The 20,903-nt window shown below is 43.8% G+C and overlaps 1 protein-coding gene across 4 annotated transcripts in view; it reads right to left on the bottom strand.

Annotated features, from left to right (window-relative positions):
- PIK3C2A (phosphatidylinositol-4-phosphate 3-kinase catalytic subunit type 2 alpha) overlaps positions 1-20,903 on the bottom strand; it is a 780,848-nt gene that overhangs the window by 311,788 nt on the left and 448,157 nt on the right. For all 4 annotated transcript variants that reach the window (XM_085648082.1, XM_085648085.1, XM_085648083.1 and 1 more), the window contains 2 exons: positions 6,037-6,141; positions 1,262-1,354 (listed from right to left, as the gene is read on the bottom strand). In XM_085648082.1, the coding sequence (XP_085504208.1) occupies positions 1,262-1,354; positions 6,037-6,141 (198 nt within the window). The remainder of the gene's footprint in view (positions 1-1,261; positions 1,355-6,036; positions 6,142-20,903) is intronic.

Raw genomic sequence — 20,903 nt, 5'->3', positions numbered from 1 at the left:
GAAAACTTGCTGCCATTATACAACACCAATGTAGTAGAGTTTTGTTTTCGTTTTCATTCACCTACAGAAACTGGTTACAGTGCTGGGTTACCCCCGGATAGGTTTAGCACTACAGAGAATGTCCAAACAGGTGAGAGGTGTGAAGCCTCTATCTATACAAGGCTCAAGCAGGTTTGAGTTGCACATTTTTTAAGAGTTAGACATACCATTTGTATCCAGCCTTTTGGCAGAAAAAGGATTTCATAATGTTCATTACCTTTTCTGTAAGCATGTTTAGCAACAACACTTATAAAAGGGTGCTGGGGAAGTAGTAATTTGACGTTTGTGCTGTAGATCACTATGGTTTGTGCATTGGAAACATAAATCACATAAAAAAGAAGCCCCTTCTAAGGATTAATGTCTTCACCCTGGTCTCCAAGGGAAAGTACAAAGCAAAAACCTGAAGCTCCAAGAGAAGGGGTGAACCATCATTTCATTTATCAGGTTTGGAGCACTTGAACATATTTAACCTGAAAGGGAGAGTACACAGCAGGGTGCAACACTTTTAATGGGAACAAGTACCTTGGGATAGTGAGTACTGGAACTCCTAAATTTTCATTTCAAGAACTGGGGATAACATCCAAAAAAACACCCATTCAAAGAAATCAGAAAAGATGTTAAAAGTGTGGGTTCCACAAAGTGACCTAACATGAGACTGGATGGGTATGGATGATGCTAGGTTAGTTTCTCCTAAGCCTAAAACAATACTGGACTCCCTGCCCTAAAAGAAACTGTAAGGATCACTCAACCCCCACAACTAAAAAACCTACATACTACAGAGCGGGTTATGAACTGATCTGCATTACTTAATTTTCTTTACGAGACATGCTGCTTTGTATGGACCAGACTCCCTATCAATACTGATGACTTGAGTTGACTTTGAAAAATACTTTTGGGGCCTGTAGGTGCCCACATCATTATCCACTGAAGGTTCTAACTATTTCATGTTTGCATACCATTATATCTTCTGAACAAGTTAAATCCCCGCACTAATTTAGGCCCTGGTATGATTGTAATTGGTTGCAACTTCGCACTTGTATAAATGATCGGAAAAAAATGGCAGTTTCCTGGATCTACAAAGACCTTCAATATGACTCCACTGCCACTGGAGGACTTGGAAAATGTATGTTGTGAAGACAATGACAGAAACTGTGCAATTATTATCATCCACCATCAATCACATCATGGTATTTATCTCCAAAGTAATATAGTACAGACATACCTTAAACATGACATTGATCTCACCACCAAGGGGGTCTGCATTTAGCATTGTAACTTTGAGTGGCACTGCATTTGAATTGAAGAAGGAGCACACCTGAAAAGTAATTTAACAGGATAAGACTTCGCAATACAAAGGCTAAAAGCAACAAGTAGACATTTTGTTTAATGCTTTCTGCCTCTCCATCCTCTCACTGGAAAAACAGCTGCGCACAGCACAAATGAATTTAACATGACAAATATAATTTAACAGTAAGAACAACTGTTAATGAGCCACAGTTTAACTAAAGAAATTGGGGAAACACTATTCAATTGTAAAAAACAAAATCTGACAAAATGGAGAATCGTTCCAAATACAATTTTTTATCATTTAAAACCAATCCCAATACACAAGATTTTTTTTAAAATTACATTTTAGTGCATCAAAATACATTTGGACTGAAAATGAGAAAGAGTTTCACTTAGTTTAAAAAAATGAGTCATTAGTAAGATGGTTAGATCTACCTGCATTTCCCAAGTACGTTTGTGTTGACATTTTAAAACTGCCAGTATTTTCTACTTTGTATCCCGAAGAAATGTCAAAAGATAATGTACTTGGTCTGATTAACTGAAAACACCACACAGTGTTTCGAATCTAAACTTTCAAAAATGTATTAAGCTCACAACTGTACATTCTCGCTTTACAACCTGATCAGAGATGGGCAAAACATCCCAGATTATAAAGTTCTCAAATGTTTCTGCTTTATGAGGTACCCTGGGTCTACCAGATGCAATCGAAGAGGAGGGTGTGGACAAAAGGTACTCAACCTAATAACAATGTTATTTTTTGTGTGTAGCCCACTTGAAATTAGACCGTGGAAAAAATGGTTCAGGTATCTACATCTGTTGATTTCATTGTGACTATTGAGAGTAGTTCATGAGGATAAAAGCAAATGGAGATAAATTCAGCATAAGTCTACATGCTAACAGCAACAACTTAGCATTCTGCTCAAAGCGGTACGGGTCAAATTCAACACGCAAACGGGAAAGTTGCAAATGAAAAAATTGCAACTCAAGCATGCATGGCATTGAGGCCATTCACAAAAGCTAAAATGTCTATGTTACATATGAATGTGTCCTTCAGTGTGTGGAACCTATACAATGTAGGCAATACCAACAAATTTGCGAGTACTCCCCAGATGTGGGTACTTACAAAGGTGTGTCAGAGTGGACAATCATCTTAAGTAAGGAAGGGGAAGCAATGGCTAAAAGCAGTAATGCAGAATTAGTAACTATGTTTCACTAATTATTAATAGACAAAATATATTGTCTAAAACAAAATATTTATTTTGCTTTTTCCTTTCCTTTGATACTTTGTTTACAGTCCACTGCCCAAAGTAGAATATTTCTTGTCACACTGTGGTGGATAAAGTAAGACACCCCATGGGCTGAGGCTCTCGAATTGTAAAAATCCTCCATACCCAATGGCAATTTACAAGTAACTGAGTTAGGCAGGCATCAACAAAATGCCCAAAAATGGAAGGAAACTTTGTCTTGTTGGCTAGATCGCTTTGCATATAAGAGGAGTTAAGGTCTAGTGACTAGGCTGCTGACCCAGGGACCAAGAGAAGAAAGTATGACTACCAGTTTCCAAACTTAAACATCATGTGACCCTGGGTAAATCGTTTAACGTGTCTGTGTCTCATACACACACTCATTGTTTCACGTAAAATAAATGCTTAATAATAGCTTAATGCCCAGCATTACATTACTCCCCACCTTTGATTGAACTGAAAAAATACCAATATATGCATTGTCAAAAATTCCATCCAGGATGTACTAGAGCATTCTGGTTATCAGCAAACTTGGACAAATGCTGGAGTGCAGGAGGCGGGCAATTTTTTGCCTCACTTGTCACCTATCGAGTTTCATAACCTTTCATTCATGTCTGCTTTAAACCCCCCCTACTATCTTCAGAAAATTAATGCCAATTATTGTTTAAAACATATTCTCTGGACATCTGATCCCGTGAAATACCTGGGAGTCTGGGTACATAGGGACCCGGATATGGTTGTCACTGAGAATTACGGCTACACGATCACCCGTATTTCGGAATTGGCCACGAGATGGGCACATTTGCCCCTCTCCCTGGCTGATAGGATTGCGGTTGTCAAGATGGTGTTTCTGCCCAAGATGCTGTATTTGTTCGTCAATATTCCTATAAAATTGAACATCGCGTTGTTCCGCACCCTTCAGTCTACATTGTTAACATTAAGCCTGGGCAAAGCACTACGCTAGCGTAGTTTGCGAAGTTCGCGCTACTTCGCACTATGCGAATTGCCCGTAGCACAGTGCGAACACGCGTAGCGTAGTGCTGCGGTCATTTTTTGCTTGCTCACGGTCCTCAACGTCAAGTTGGTGACCGCGAGCAAGCAAAATGACATCCCGGCGAGACTTTTTCCTTGTTCGCGATCAGCAACATCAAGTTGGCGATCGCGAGCATGGAAAATAAACCTCCCGGCGAGATTCCCAACGCGAGGAGGTCAGGTTTCTCATTGCGAGTGGTCGCGTATGCTCGCGATGAGAAACTACCAGTTCGCGTTGAGAAAGCTGCCGCTCGAGTAAAAATCTATCCGAGCAGCAGAAAACTACAGCTCGCACTGTGCAAGATGCCATTTTCAATGATTGCACAGTGCCGGTTGCTTGTCCGCACTGTGCAATCATTGAAAACGACATCTGGAACAGTGCGAACAAGGTACTACGCAGTTCGCGAAGTGCTACGCGTAGCTTGCGTAGTGCGAACTGCACTTTGCGTAGCTTCGCGAAGTGCTACTTCGCGAACTACGCCCAGGGTTAGTTAACATTTGTCTGGGGAGGTAAGAAGCCCAGGTGTAAATGGGACACACTGGTACAGCCTTTTGATCGGGGAGGCTTCGAGGCTCCTGATCTTCGCCTCTATTACCTATGTGCCCAAGCGCAGTTTGCGCACTATTGGTACTTCCCGCTGAGGTATCACCCCCATGTGGCTATTGAAGCGGACGCGGTGCTTCCTGGTTCATTGCAGGAGGCGACCCTCCCGGGCAGGTCGGGCGGTCCACGGTCCGAGATCAACCCCACGCAGTGTACGGCATGGGCCTGGCGCATGCTTGTTGCGAGGGCGCGGCTTCCCTATATGTATGCGCCATCTCTACCTCTTGCATCGCACCCTGAGATCTCTGCGGCAAGGGAGTTGCCTGCCGTACGGGCATTGGCTGCTGCGGGAGTTACTCGCTTGGGTGATTTATATGCGAGGGGACGCTTTAAAACACTATCAGAGGTGCAGAACGGTACAGAGCGTGATTTTATGTTCACCTTCACATACGTCCGGGTCCGTCACGTGGTTCGTGCGGCGTATCCGGATTACCCTGCTGAGCCCACTGCTCTGCGAGCATTGCAGGTGCTGCTGTCTGGGGAGAGCCGCAAAAAGCTAATTACACGGCTCTATAATGCCTCCTTGCATGAACGTGATCTGGACGAGCATCCCTCTTATGTGCGTTGCCGGTTGGTGCTGGGCGCACCTCTTACACCGGAGAGCTGGAAAAAGTGCTGTCAACTTACAGTCCGTCTCACTGCTAATTGTAATCTCCGTATTATCCACTAAGTTTCTTCATCAGGTATATTACTCCCCCCTTCAGTTATACAGATATGGTCTCCGAGATACTGCTAATTGTGTGCGGTGTGGGGCGGCAGACGCAGACTTTATTCATGTTGCCTGAGTGTGTGCGAGGGTGTATGCATTCTGGACTGCGGTGGTGGCTATTCTTTCGGATGTGGTGCTGGAACCTGTGTGTTGCTCTGCTCAGGTCTGCTTGCTAAGCTATATTAAGCGCCTTAAGCCCTGCAATAGACGAATTGTTGCAGTATCCACTCTTCTCGCTAAAAGGGTGGTGGCGCAGTGCTGGGGGTGCGACAGCGTCGCCTACTATTAAGAAGTGGCTCCGTGATTTGGTGTATTGTAGGAACCAACTACAGATTTATGAGGAGGAACTACCAGAGTCCTCGCGTCCTAAAGATTTTTGGGCCCCTTTGACAGAATATCTGGTGTCTCACCCAGATCTGCTGTAAGTTTTTTTGTTGCACTGGGGCCGTTTTTTAGGCTCCAATGATTCTTCAGCTCGTGGGAGGTACGGAGGGGTTTGACTACTCAGCGGTCGCTTATGGGTTCTGGCTGGGCCTGGAGTGGGACATCGTGCTTGCCTCTGGACTACTCGGAGGGAACAAAAGTTTCTTATGGACCTGGATTTTGGCATTAGGTGATATAGATGGATGTCTAGTGGTCCGACATGTATTGGAATTTTGCTTTTTAGTCTGCCTGGGGGGAGGGCTTTGGGAAGTGGGGGAAGTTGCAGGTTTGAGGACAAAATCCTGAAATGTTTTTCATTTTTGTCTGCCCACATTGGTTTAAAATCAATAAAATAAATTTAAAAAAAACATTCTCTACTCCTAATACTGTTAGTACTCTTTTGTGAATATCGGACACCACATGAAGCACATAAAGTCAAGTAGGATGCACAGCTCAGCAATTTAGCTGGCAGTACATGCTACATAGGTTTAGAAATTATTAAAGATTAAATTCTGATGCATAATTGTCTTGAGATTTTCAGAACTTCACCTCAAACATGGTTTTCAAAAATAGCTAATTTTCAAAAGCAATTTAGTCAATAAATGCTAAAGATAAAAGCACTATCTCTGGAGACACATTCTGTTGCAATACTAATGACATTTAAGTATATCAAAATTGAGATATAGCATTTAGAGTACCTTAGTATTGAATTCTTTTGGCACCAGGCTTGGATTAATAGGCAGTCGGCACTTATTCTTGACGAAAAAGGTCTGCACACGTTCCATTCCCTCTTGAAGAACAGTCTGCAAACAAACCAATTCAAAATAACCAAAATCTTTCGTAGCAATCAGATGTTTTAATATATGTAATATGCCATTTCAATTATAAATCGGGACTAAAGCAATTGAACAAAAGAACAGAATATAATCATGAAAGAAAAAATATCTTCACAATGTGGTCATGTGAACAAAGCACCTCCGTCCTCTGGATTTCACTCCCTTCAGTCAAGTAGTAAAAGTAATTTAATGCACGCATTTGCACTGATGAATGGGTGGAGGTATTAATAAAAGATAAGCAAGTACAGTCCAAGATTAATGTAGTTAATGTAATAACTTTATTAGGGTATCACTTGGCACAATACATGAAGTGGTTGCTATGTGTTTTCTCCTGCTTCTCATGTGAAGACATGATGAATGCAAACTTTTTACAAACAGAAGTATCATTAATGACCAGACAACCTTGATAAAGCCTTGGGTAGGACAAGCCAGTAGGGGTAAAACAAGTTTTGGCGAATCTTCATTGTGTGTATAAGGAACAGATTTATCTGAAGGAAAGAAAACCACAAAATCTCTCAATCAATAACGTAGGGGTTTTTATACTATCATCATAATGAGGTTTTTATTTATAGGCAGGTCCTTTTTTGCTATCACTGTGAACTTTTGTCAAAGTAATGTCCTGACACAGAGGCCAAGTTCAGAGATACCAGTTTCTAAAGTGCACCAAACCGCTCTATTAGGAAATTTCAACAGTACACAAGTCCCTACAGCCTATTCTTATCGATGCCTTTCCTGTTACAGAGCACCACGTAGGAACCACTTATTTGTCCTGTGTTGTTCACATCTCACCTACAACCAATAGTACAAAAAAGTCATTCATACATTAATGTTACAACAGACTTTTTAAAAAAGTACATACACTGAAGATTTATCATCAAGAAAGGGTGACTGTACTATTGATGTGAAATAGTTTACACACTTATGCCACACAACCTGGTTATTGAGGCAGTAGAATGGTTCCTTTTTCATTAAGATAGTTGCAGAGCTAAACATGTCATAGTACTGTGACTACTTCAATCTAAGCTGTACCACATCTATTTGGAAGGAACCATAAATTCTATTTACAGTTAAATGGAACATCAATGGGCAGTTGTGCAGCCCCTAGCTATGCACATCTTTTCATGGTGAGATTTGATGAGCAACATTTCTTCATTAACAGCGAATGGATGGTCTAGTATTAGCAGTATATTGATCTGCTCACGAAATGCTTTGGGGAAATACAGAAATTCATATGTGATTTCACAATACAATTCTTTCAGAAACATCGATAAACAAATAAATGATGATTGAACACATATTAAAACCAAATTAAAATGACATCTTACTGAAGAAATGTTTGGCTATCAATACAGTATACAGAACAGGAATAAGAAAGTCAAATGACTATGAGGTGCAGTACATCTTAAGGGGATACTAACCAGAGATGGGGGTGCGATATTGGTATTAAACCTAGGGACTACAAGACTAAGGTGGTCCGCCCTTGGATAAATGTAGTAATTGATTAACTTGACAAATTTCAGATAAATGTGGGTAGTACTAAAAGAAATTCTAGCATAGCAGTCACTGCAAAAATAATGACCTTGATGCAAACTAACAAAATCAAGGAAACTGAAAAAGCCAGATTTTAAGTTTCTTCAGGAAGACAGCGAGAGAAGGGATGGATCCTAAATCAGGAGTGAGAGTTTTCCACCATTTAGCAGCCAGGAAAGAAAATGAATGTCCTCCCAACCTACATCTCATGACCAACAGGTTAGCACCCGGTAATCTTTAGGTGCACTGCGGCTTATAGAGAGAAAATCCACCCATCAGATAAAGAGATCCCATTTTGTCGATAGCTCAGAATGTCATGCACATAGTTTTAACACTGAATTCATACGAATTGGAAGCCAATAGAGAGCTCTGAGATGAGAGGGAACCAATTGATTGAAAAGCAACTCAAGGACAGTAAGCGCTGCTTAATTCTGAACAATTTGTAGGTGATCAATAAGGGAATTAGAAAGACCCAGATAACAAGAATTGACATAATACAGCTTGAAATATTCAAGCGTTGAATAACCGCTGTCCTGGCATGATCAGAGAGGGAAAATACAAATGAAATCAGCATTTTAAGCAAGCAGAAACATGGGACAGCTGTACGATTTATCTGTGTAAAGATACAGCGTATGGTCAAAGAAAATACCAAGGATTTTTTTTGTGAATACAGTATAAGCAGGAGTGAAACAACACTCAGTGGGCTACCAGGTATTGGACCAGATGCAGGACTGACCACCAAAAAGGAACACCTCAAGTTTTTTTTCCTCTATTAAGTTTCAGTCAGTTCTTTCATCTATGTTGCATCTGTTGACATACAAGACGGAAACTGTTCTTGGGCTGAGGCAATGCCATCTGAGAATGAGACTACAATTTGGTTTTTGCCAGCATAGGCCATCATCTCAGACCCATAAGGTCTGATGTATACTTCTAGTTGTAGATCCCTTACCCTTAGAATAATCTTTAGGCACCTGACGGGAAACAGACGTTTCAAAGTGTGGCCCTAGGTGGTGACGTGCATCTCCAAACTAGCTTCATTCTGCCCGGTAACGGTGCCACATATAAGAGATACCCCGGCGCATCACATCAGTTCCTTTTTTTCACACCTTTGAATGCAGATCCGAAGCTCCACTCCCTTCATCGGTTTTTGAATTTCTTTCAAAATGTTTTCCACTGTACAAGAGAATGAGGTCCCCACAGCAAAGACTATAGGGTTCAAGCCATGCCATGACTGCTGGAAACAAATGGTGGTTGTTGGACTTGGCCCTTTTTGCAGGGTCATCCCTGAACGTTTTGCCTTCCTCCTATATTTTATCTGACCTGTTGTTGGTGGTTTTATGACTCTGGGCACTTTACTACTGCTGATCAGTGCTAAAGTGCATATGCTCCCTATGGTAAATTGTTGTAATGGATTAGTGACTCCATGATTTGCTATTTGATTTACTTGTCAGGCCCTAGTACAGTGCACCATGTGTGCCCAGGGCATGTAAATCAAATGCTGCTGGTGGGCTTGCAGCACTGATTGTGCCACTCACAGGAGCAGCTTGTAAAATGTGGCTTAGGCCTGCCATTGCAGAACCTGTGTGCAGTCTGGGACTGCCATGTCGACTTGGCAAGTGCACACACTTGCCAGTCCCCAAACCTTCCCTTTTCTACATATTAGTCACCCCTAAGGTAGGCCCCAAGGTACCCCCATGGGCAGGGTGCATTGTATGTAAAAGGTAGGACATGCCCTGATGTGTGTGGCATGTCCTGATAGAGAATTACAGACAATTTCGTTTTTCACTATTGCAAGGCTACCTGGTCCCCTAGGCCAGAATGGGCAGTTTGATTATAACATCTTATAATCCTAACTGACCGAGGGAACAAGGTAGAAAAACGAGTTTAGTTTGCCTCAACTCAATGTTAAAACACATCTTTTAGAGTGGCTGATTTTTACATTCTGTGTTTGAAAATACCACTTTTAGAAAGTAGGTATTTTCTTGCCTAACCATCCAGTATGTCTCTGCTGGGTTTGTGTATTCCATGTCTGGTTTGTGAGTGACAGGGACTGGAGAGGGCCTTGGCTCCAGCAGTCTGATGGGTCAGGGATGGGCCGAATAGGACCTGCATTGAATAGAGAGTAGGAGGAGGGGATTTCCTTTCACTGACATGAGCCCTCATAGAACAGAGAGTAGGGGGAGGAGATTTCCTTTCAGCTACCTGGGCCAGGTCAGCTCTCAAACAATGCTGTCTCCACCTCCTGCCAGGAAGCTGCACCCAGGAGGACAGAACTAGTTTTGACTAGGTACTGACACTCTCTGCCTTCAGAGAACAAAGGATTTTGCAGTATAAATATTGGGGCCCAGACCCCAAAACTTTAGATCACTTCTAGGAATCAAGACGAACTTTTGCCACGGAGAAGAACCAAGGAAGCTTAAGGAGGAGACTGCACCCGTGCTGTTTGCTATTTCTGGGGTTGGCCTGCAGTGGTTACTTTATTTGCCAAGGAAAGGGGAAAAGGACTTTTGGAAACTTTTCATAATCTTGAAGAAGAAGAATCTCCAAGGGGTTGAAGTGTGCATACCTGAAGTCTGCCTGAAGTCTCAGGGATACAAGACTTCACCACCAGCTCCCCTGAACTCCCTTGCTGGGAATTCTACCTGCAGAGAGGTGCCTACTGCGTGTCGCTGGGCGCTGGAAGCGCGACGCAACGAGGAAAAACATGTCACCGCCACAGCAGTTGCTGTCGCATCGCTGAAGCGTTAGCCGCCGCAGCTGTTTGCCGTCGCATCACCGCCGAAGCGTGTCGCATCACCGGAGAAGCGTGTCGCCGCCGCAGAGGTCGCCGTCGCATCATCGGAGAAGCATGTCGCAGGGCCTGACGCGGCTCAGAAGTTACTGAGTTCGCTGCATGGCCGTCGGGCGTGCACGCATCGCATCCAACGTTGTTGCATTGCACCAAGGACACCATTTTGTCGCACCGGATCATCGCATCGCGGCGCCATCTTGTCGCATCGTCACCGGACTGCAGTAAGAAACAACGCATCCACTCCCCACACAGTAAGGAAGGGACGCCTCGCCTCCCCTACGCAGCAGTAAGGAAAGTACGCATCCACTCCCCTGAGTGTAAGGAATGGTGCATCAACTTCCCTTCGACCCTTTTGTTCGCATTGCATGATGCATCTAAGGTACTTTGAGAGTAAAGTGTTGCATTTACCAACTACATTGAACTAAGCAATTTTCTACTATGTTTAAGACTTATTTTTGATTACGGTATTGTGGATTTTTGTCGTTTGGTCTTGTGTTAAATCTAGTAAAGATTACTTATTTTTCTAAACTGGTGTGGTATCTATTTGTAGTGTTTTCACTGTATTACTATATGTGTTCACAAATGCTTTACACACTGCCTCTGAGATAAGCCTGTCTGCTCGTGCCAAGCAACCAAGGAGGTGAGCAGGGGTTATCTAGGTGTGTATCCCCCTTATCCTGACTAGAAGCAAGGGTCCCTGTTTGGACAAAGGTGCAAACCATTGCCAACTAGAGACCCCCAATTCTAACAGTGGTGCCTGTGGTATCTGGGCTCTGGGCACACTCATCTTGCACCTGAAGAAGATACAGTACTGTGAAATGTAGCTCTATGTTCTATGAACTCTGAATAAATCAGGGACCAGCTCCAATTTGAGGGTACAGGCTCATTCCATTCTTGAGGCCATTCCTGCAACAGATCCTCTTAGCGGTCAAAGACGTCAAGGTGCCCATTAAACTTGTTTTGGATCATGGAGCAGATTCCAAAACTGGTCCCTTTGGACCATGAATTTCCTGGACTATCAGTAATGCTGAAGCTGGGTGAGGCCTTTAAGGAGACCATGTCTCATATTTTTTGTCAATTTTCTGTTTCTCTGTGGAGTGTCCAAGTGCCTCTGGTCTGGTTATCTCCAGCGGATCCATCCTCGGTGCTGTCTGTGCCCCTAGAACTCACCTCAGGTTCTGCACAAACTCCAAGGCAGACATCCATTCCGGTTCCAAGATCTGCATCAGTACATTCTCCAGGGACGCTGGTATCTAGGTCTCTGCCACCTTTGGTCTCACCCAAACTATGCTGCTGCTGAAGATATCTATGTAGACTTGTAGGAGACCAGTGGGCTGGATATATTCCCTGAAAGTGTTAGTTTCACTACTTGGACCCTTAAAGGAGAAGAGTGCGTCATTCTCGCTGAGTTCCTAGACTACCAGCTGCCTTCAGCTGAATTCATGATAAATGCCCTAGGTGAAGTTTGTATCCTGTGCCAGCATCATCTGTGATATTACTTCCATTTAATGAAACCATGACTGACACTCTTCTGGGCACTTGGGCAAAGATGTGCTCTTGCCCACTGATGAACAGGCACATGGCCAGGATTCACAGACCAGTGTCAGGGGACCTGGACTTTCTTACACTGCACTTGACTCTTGAGACTTGAGACTTTGGTGGTTCAAACTCATCAGGAAAGTCAATCCTAATGCACTGCCCTAGTTTTGTCCAGACAGGGAGTCAAAAAAGGATTGAGGCATTCGGCGAGCAGAGGTCTCCTCGGCAAGCCTGGCACGGAGGTCAGGCAAGGTGCACATCTTCTGGGACATGGCCATCTTGTATGTGGTCCAGAGGAGTTTTGGGCCTTTTAGTCTTAAATCTTTCAGGAAGGCCAGAATGCAGACACATATGTCAGCAGGGCAGGCCCGGATACTACTGACTGCTTGGGGAATGCAGTGGGTACTAGTGTGGTGCTCCATCGCCAAGTGTAGATTCAATTCACTGGCTTTTCTGGGGACATGCAGGCATCTCTAATAGATATGCCTGTGATAGGTCCCGCCTTTTTAAATAAAAGGCTTATTCTGCCCTTGAATGCTTTAAAGAAAGCAGAGCCACAGCAGGTTCCTTGGTATGACAGTTTCATCAGCAGTTCTGACCCTTTCAAAGCTTAGCCACAGGGCTTGTGTATAGGCAATACCACAACCGCCACTAATGCGATGGTTTTCCCAGTCCATTTGTGGCCGAGGATTGTGATCAAGCAGGCACTGTGCAGGTTCATAAGCCAACAAGCAGCTTTAGTTTGCACTTCGCAGTGCACAGCCAACGTGTGGAGGGCAGAATCATACATTATTTTCTACGGTGGCAGACCATCACATCTGACAGATGGATCCTCCAGATCATCCTGCACTACCATTCAATTTGACCCACTTCAACTTTCTCCCACATCAAAGTGGCTTCCAGAGAAGCACCTATCAATCTTGCTACAAGAGGTGCATACTGTAATGGCCAAGGGGGCAATGGAGAGAGTGTCGGCTTCAGAAGTAGGAGCAGGTTGAGACTCCCACAATCTCCTCATGTGGAAGGATGGTGGCCTACATCCTATTCAGATCTTCACCCTCTGAATGCCTCCCTACGGAAGGACAAATTCAAAATACTCACTCTGGCCCAAGTTCCGTCTTCACTGGATCTGGGTGAATGGATGGTGCCTTGAAACTGTAGGACATGCGCATTCATGCACCTATCCAGCAGTCAAAGAGTGGTTCAAGATTGGCCAGGGGCATTTTCAGTTTGCTCTGCTCCCCTACTGCCTTACCGACACCTTTAGGGGTGGTCGCCATACATCTTCAGAGTCGGGGGATACCAGATTTCACCTACCTCTATAACTGGCTGCTGAAGGCGGACTCGCCACAGTCAGTTGCAGGTCACTGCAAGATAACAGCAGACCTCTTGAAATCATTTGGATTCTGGATCAACTAGCTGCTCCATCGCAGAGGCTCCCCTTTACAGGAGCCGTTTTTGACACAGTGCAGTTCAAGGTCTTGCCTCCACCACAATAAGTCAGGGATATTCAGGCTATGAACCTGATGTTTAAGCCTCAGCGCCTGCAGTTCTGTGAGAGAGGCTCTGAAACTCTTGCTCAATTTCTATGTTATGCCTATTGTAGAGCGTGCTATCACCCAGGAGTGTATCCTGGCACTGAGCAGGTGTGACACTAGTCTTGCCTCGTGAGGTGGGAAGGCTACTAGAAAAGCCAGGTCTTCATTTTCTTTAAGAATTCTGGAATTGAAGAAGAGACCCTGGTGTGTAGTGGCAGGATGTTCCAGGCTTTAGCGGCGATGTAAGAGAAGGCCCAGCCACCAGTTCTGGTCTGCATGGGTTGCGTGCAAGTAGTAGTCCGGCTGAGTAGAGGTGTCTAATTGGTTTGTTGAAGGTGATGCGGCTGTTGAGGTAAGCGGGCTAGTGTTGTGTAGTGTCTTGAAAATGTGGGTCACAAGCTGAACTGTGCTCGTGTGTGTATTGAATAAACAAGTGAATATTAGTCTTATAGAGCGCACACTTTGCCCAAAGGCATCCAGGTGCTGCGGATAGAGCAGCGGTCGTAGGAAGCACAAAAGAAGGGCCCCAAAATTACAGTGAAGAGCCATATTTTTAAGGCCTTGCGAAGCAGAAGGTGAGAGTCTTGCCCAGAGATTGATAGCGGGAGAGAATTCCAAAGCTTAGAGGCAGCAACAGAAAAAGCTCCCCGCCCCCCCCATCTGGCTCTCCTGAACCTTGGGACTACCAACCAGTTTTTGTTGGCAGAACGCAGTTGTGGGTAGGGACATACCGTAGGAAGAGCCTTTTGATACCTTCGGAACCAGAGTTATGGAAAGCCTTATGGACAAGACAGAGGGCCTTGAACAAAATTCTCTTTTCCAAAGGAAACCAGTGCAGCTTACGAATAGATGCCGAATCTGGAAGGAATTTAGGAAGATCCATCACAAGTCTATCCACTGCATTCTGTACAAGCTGCAATTTATGGATGGATCCCTTATTGATGTCCAGGTAAAGGGCATTACAATAATCCAATCTGGACAGCACCCGGGCCCCAGCAGCCTGCTTTCGAGAGGAAAAGGAGAGACATGGAAAGATCTTCTTCAGGATCCTGATGATACCAAAACAGGTGGAGACTGTTCTGTTGATCTGGGGGTCAAAAGAGAGCTTTCAATAATGACACCAAGATTCTTTGATGCTGGAGCTGGACAGGGGCATGAGCCAAGCATTGCAGGCCACCAAGAGTGGGACCATATATACCGTATTTCACACTGGTCACTGAGATATGGGCCACTCTTGGCATCTGAAATGTAGCAATGTCCAGATTTTTGCTCCAAACGAGGTCTCCATTAGCAAGATCCTCCCCCACAGTATTGCAGTTTCCTTATTCCAATACCACCCCTTCACTCCACGGCTTCTCGCTTAATCAGTGCCCACACTTTATCTTCCAATCTTGCCACTGTGGCAGAGAAAAATGTTATTCTCCTCATTTTGAGCTCATCCGCGTTAGCCTCTACCTTTATTTGTTTGCATTTCTCGTCGCCTATACCTACTCTAATCCTGACCCACCATGCACAGTGCTCTGTCGGTTTGTGCTAAATAAGCAGACACTGTAATGAGGTGCCAGGGAAGGTCTAAATTATGCACCAGGCTTGACTGAATTAAGTGCCCACAAAATAAGAATTATGTAGCATAACGCAGCACATTTTGTGATAGGATACATTATTTTGAGATCAGTATACGTTAACATGGTCTGTATAAATGTTTTGCCTCATTACTTTCAGATTAACATCCAAATACAGCAATAAGCAATGTAAAATTGATCAGTCACTACTTGTGATCGGCTCTCCACTGTGAGGCAGGGTGTGTTGCCCCCTTCTTAGTAACTTTTAATTTGTTTGAGGTAGAATAAAAAAATGTATGCCTTTAATGCAGCATGTGATGATTATGAAGCAAATTATGTGGAAAATTCGGCAGCTGTAGAATCTCATAATTAGAGTAGCTCTGTATAGAAGTCATGTACATGTACACAGGACCTGCTATCAGTGGAGAACCATCTGTCATTTGCAACAATATAAAATGGAGAAAATCGCAGAAGCGAGCTCAATATAAAACTAAAATTATCAAAAGAAAAATTTGTAGGTCTCAACCACGTTTTATTGAAAACTGCGTGGAATTATACAATATTCCCCCTCAGAATTTCATGCAAACGCTGTTGTGTTGCATATTTGTTGCACAGTACGTCAGCAGTAAAAAGTAGCCTAGACCAGATCCAATGAAAAGTGACTCTACCATGTGTGAATATACGTCCTATGTCGACATAAAGGTTTGTTTTTATTCTCCTACATGATTTGCCAATGGGTGTTTTTCCTTTGTGCCTTCTTTATGCATGCACCCATTTTGAAATATCCAAGCATCATTCCTTAGACTCTTGGGATGCTCAGCTTCTGAAAGAATCAAACTGATTGCACAAGTTGCTACAACGTTAAAACAGTATCTTTCATCAGGCTTCCCAGTACTCTTATGTCAGCATTCGGCAACAGAATTACAGGATTTCCCTGAAGATAACAAGCACATTTGGGTGGGCAGTGGGGGGGATGGGGACATTGGAAGGAGTGAAACAAGTGGCAGAGAACTAGGATTTAAAATAAAAACATGACGACTCTACAAATCTCAGTGAGATAAACTTGCACAGCTATTGCTGAGTTGCACCCCATGTTAGGGAAGCTTACTGCCCTGGCGCCATTGCTATACCAGTACTGAACACGAGAGAACCCTGTACTGCTACTGCTGCATATGCTCCCTGTGTGGGAGAAGAATGTGGAGATGTAGCAGTGAGTGCACAATAATATAAACACTCCACACCTGCCCAGGAGTGTAAAAGGAAATATTGATGTAACTGCCCATTACTGCCCCCTCTTGTGCATTTTTATTTGTGGATAGTGCCTCAAACCACAGCACCTCCTCTATGTGGTTTTTGCTGCCACATTAACAGTTCATAAGCTCTGCCAGGAAGTGCAGTTATTCTCATCCACTCGTTTATTAGAGCAGTACATGTGAGTTGGCCTTAGGATGGAGAACACCCATCTGTCCTACAGGTTCACATTCCGACACAGTCTGTGCCAAAGACTTTTCAAGAAATGTAGTCAATTACTTGTCTGCACTCTGCCTTCATTTACTATTTCTCTACATTTGAAAATCTTTCACATGCAAACTGGGAATTATTGGGTGCAGTGCACACTGACAGATCTGCATGCATGCTGTACAACCGTTGAATTTAAGGGTGCATGACCATGCCCTACATAATTGGACTTGCATTTGAAATATATAATGCACCTTTTGTTGCACTGATTGCGCAGTGCAGGTTCTTTCCATGCAGACCTACCTTAGTGATTTATGGAGTAGGTGGGGTAAGCAAATATCTTCTCAGGACAAGTAGATTACTGTAAATTTTGTCTCCTGGCCAAGTAGATTTTCGAAACATTTCCACATCCCTGAAATGGGCCTTGACCAGTCAGAGGACCAACCACACCTATGGCCTAGGGGGCTAGGATGGCATATGCGGACTTGCAATGGGATATGAAGTTTCACTGGGCACACAAATAAAATCTGTTGGATACCATATACCTTCTAAAGGAGACTGCACAAGGTCTGCAGTGGTGGCTGCTTGACAGTAACCTGACAAATAATAGAACCCTGACAAATAGCAGACCCCTCTTCTTTCCCCATCCAGAGCGGACGGATACATCAGTTTGGGGTGGGTGGAGATCATGGGTCTCTGGTCTCTATCGGAAGCCCAGCGCCACAACAAACTGTTGAAGCTGTGGTCCACTGTCCTGGCGCTGAAAGCCTTCCTGTTGTCCATTGATGGAAGCTGGTGCAAGTAATCATGAAAAACATAACCACCATGTGACACTATAATAACCAGGGTGGATTGAAGTCCTGTGCCAGGAGGTGCTAGAGCTCTGAAGCTGGCTGGAGCGTCAGGGCATTTCTCAGATTGTAAACCACCTGGTAGGATTTTTTATTTTTTTTAATCCAGGTTGGACAAGCTCAGCCAATGGCACCCGTCAGATCAGGAATGGTGGTTGCATCCCGAGGTGGCACAGGGTATCTTTCAACAATGGGGGAGAACCCTGGCTGGATCCTTTTGCTACATTCGAGAATGCGCAGTGTCAAAACATCTGCATGTTGGAGTTTCCAAGGATGCTCTCTCAAGGAGGTGTATTGAGGCTAGAGCATGGGACTCTTGTACGCCTTTCTGCCTCTCCTGATCATAATTCTAAACATCAGGAATGGCTCTGGGTCAGGCTAGGAGAGAGTGGTGCCCGGAATGTCTGGGCATGAGTAAATGATCTCTGATCAGGGTACCGTTGGGGAGGGATCTTCAGTTGCAGCAGCAGGACAGGGTTCTGTACTGGAACGTGCACAATCTGCACCTTTAGGAGTGGAGATTAAAGGCAGTCAACTGCCACTGCTCAATCTGTCACTGGAGTGTCATCCTCACATCCAGGTGTTCTTCTACAAAGTCGACACCAAGCATTGGGACAGATCCGAGGTCGGTGTGGAGTCTCCAACACAGACCCCTTAGAAGACAAACTGTTTGATATATAACTGTTTGTTTTATCATTGGCTCAACAAGGTTTTATAGTGGGCACTTTTAAAGGTTGACGACCATTTTTGCGTTTGTCGGACAGGCCATGCTTTTTTAAAATCACCTGCTGATACTTTAAAGGCTTGAAACATGTTCCTTCCCAAACTGTTTGTGACACCACAGTGGGATATTAATTTATTCCTTACTTGTCTTGTCTGTACTCCCATGCACAGCGGTTTGCTGCATCTTCTCACCCTCAAAACTATCTTTCTGATTCCGATCACTTCAGCTTGTCGCATGAGAAAGCTCCAGGCTCTCTCTCCGTGCAGCTACCATATACCACCTCTTTCCGCAGGCAAGCTGGTGTTGAGGACCAGGGTGGCATTTTTGTATCGTCATAACTCTGCTTCACGCTGGGCAATCCATCATCCTGCCAAGGATCTTTACTCTACCTTACCTCTTAAAAAAGGTGAAAGGCTCAAATGACTGGATTCCAAGAGAACTTTAAGCTTTTATATTGATAGCAGCAAAGACAGTCAAGGTTGACAATCAGAGCTTTGTGGGGTTCTCCGGAGCTAAAAAAGGCAAGGCGGTGCAGAAAAGGACTCTGTCACAGTGGATAATCCTTTGAATAAGAGCTAATATGCACTGGCCAAGAAGTAGCCTCTAGAAGGACTGAAGGCTCATTCCACCAGGGCCAAGAATACTACCAATTTGTTGGCACATCTGTCAAACTGAGAACTGGGCGTCAGTGCCGAAGTTCTTCGAGCACTACTGCACTGACTGCCAGGTCCAACAGGAGGGGCATTTCCCATGTTCAGTCTTGCAGGACTTTTTGGTCTGAGTCCACTAGACAGACCCTCCACTTTGAAGAGGTACTGATTTGGTATCTATTCTAAATGTGAGGAATTTGCGGTCAGAAGTATCAATCAAAAGAACAAGTTACTTAACTTTGGTAATGTTCTTTTTGGTGGATACTAAACAGATTTCTCACTGCCCTACCACCTTCCTATTCTGTGGAGTGGTTCCCTTTTACCATATAAAGAGGCCCGAAATTAGAGATCTGCAGACTGGTACCTCCAATTGTATGTGCTTTGCATCCGAGGGTGTGGAAACTGTCAAGCAAGAAACTGATGTTGACACGCAGTGGTGATGCTAGTATGCAGCTTTCCTCCGTCAATTTGGGGGTGGATTGAAGTCAGCATGGAGCTGCACAGTGCCACTTAACGGAGCACAGGAGCATTACTGTGAATACTTCCAGGTCCAGTCTGGCATCTGGGGATTATTTTAAAGGTAAGGCATCTGTGGTAAGAGTATCCATCAGAAAACCGAAGGTAAGGAACTTCGTCATCTAACCAGTGTGGCCAGAGGGGAAATGGAAAGACTGAACGGAGTGTGGTTCAATGATGAGCCCCAAGGAACTTCACAAATCAGCATTTTCTCAAAGCAGTAGGGGAGGACTGTGAGCAGTGGGAGAAAAACATTTAAGTCAACAAAGCACTGGACTGCAAGTACCATTTTTATTAAAGATGATTAATTATAATGGAGTGCAAAACCATATCAAATGCTGCAGAGAAATTAGGTAAGATCAACGTAGCAGAACCTCCCAAACATAGACAAGAGGTGAGTCCGATTTGATTGTGGGTAGAGAGTGAAGACAGCTTTTTAAGTAATAGGAGCAAGAGTTGATGAAGAGAAGCTTTGAATCAAATTTGTAAGAAGTGAAGAAATACTGAGAGTTAAGGGATGGCTGTTTACTGAAATTAAGTTGAAGTTTTGCTATCTACCATAACAGAAATGAGAGATGTTACAAAGCACTTGTGAAGGGAGAACTGTAGTCTTGCAGGATTCAGCATGTGTTTGACTACTGAGAAAAGTTCTTTACATACTTTTTTGACCTGTTCAATTCTAGAAGCAAAGGAATGCAGGTTTGACAAGTGTATCTGTGATAATTTTTATAGCTTCCCTGTAGATGACTTTAGCCTCAGAACTGGAGTTCTTTCTCTATGCTCTTTCAAAAGCTTTACATTTCTGTTTGACAGCCAAGAAATCATTGGAGAACAGCAAAGAAGCGGGTTGCTTTCTAAAGGTTTTAAATGTCCTTGTAAGAGCAATACAACACAAAGCGGAAGTGATCTAAAATGTAAAAGATTATCCGCAGAATCAAGGTGGATCGGCGGTACGGCAATATCAGGAATGAAATAGAGATCAGACAAGGTCTGTGTGAAAGACCTTTTAGTAACTTTAGATCAAGAATGATCAGTACAGTCTGGGCTGTGGTAAAATATTGAGATAAAATTCAACAACTCTGACATCATGATTTTGTTAAGGACTTGCGCACGGAAATCCTACCAACCACTGACAGTTAGGTCTTGTTACAACAGATATCTGGGTTGCTCCAACCTCAGTACTCTTGTACAATGAGTTGATACCTTCAAGAGAAATATGCAGGTTGTAAACTGCAAAATACACTAGTCAAGTGTCTATCACCAGTTTTAATAATGAACTGACTTTCCTATGTAGTTTCCTAGGCAACAAATTACTGCAAAGGAATAAGTTCTACTGATGGTGAGGCAACCTTAACTCCCCCCAAAAACTGCTCATGAGCTCGCTTGTCAAAAATATCATATTGCTACTGAAATTTGTTGATGAAATCATAGAAGGCACTCAATGTCCGCACATTCTACGATCCACTGGGGTCACTAGCACCCACACTCTTGACACCCAACAGACTTTGCCTTAAAACATGCCCAGTGATACTTAGGTGCAGGACTCGTCCTTTGTTCACAACTTGCAATT

The sequence above is a fragment of the Triturus cristatus genome, chromosome 3_2 (genome assembly GCF_964204655.1).
Source record: "Triturus cristatus chromosome 3_2, aTriCri1.1, whole genome shotgun sequence".
NCBI classification, from domain to species: Eukaryota; Metazoa; Chordata; class Amphibia; order Caudata; family Salamandridae; genus Triturus; species Triturus cristatus.
Note: the sequence above shows the minus strand (reverse complement) of the source record. Positions and strands in the feature narration are given on the sequence as shown.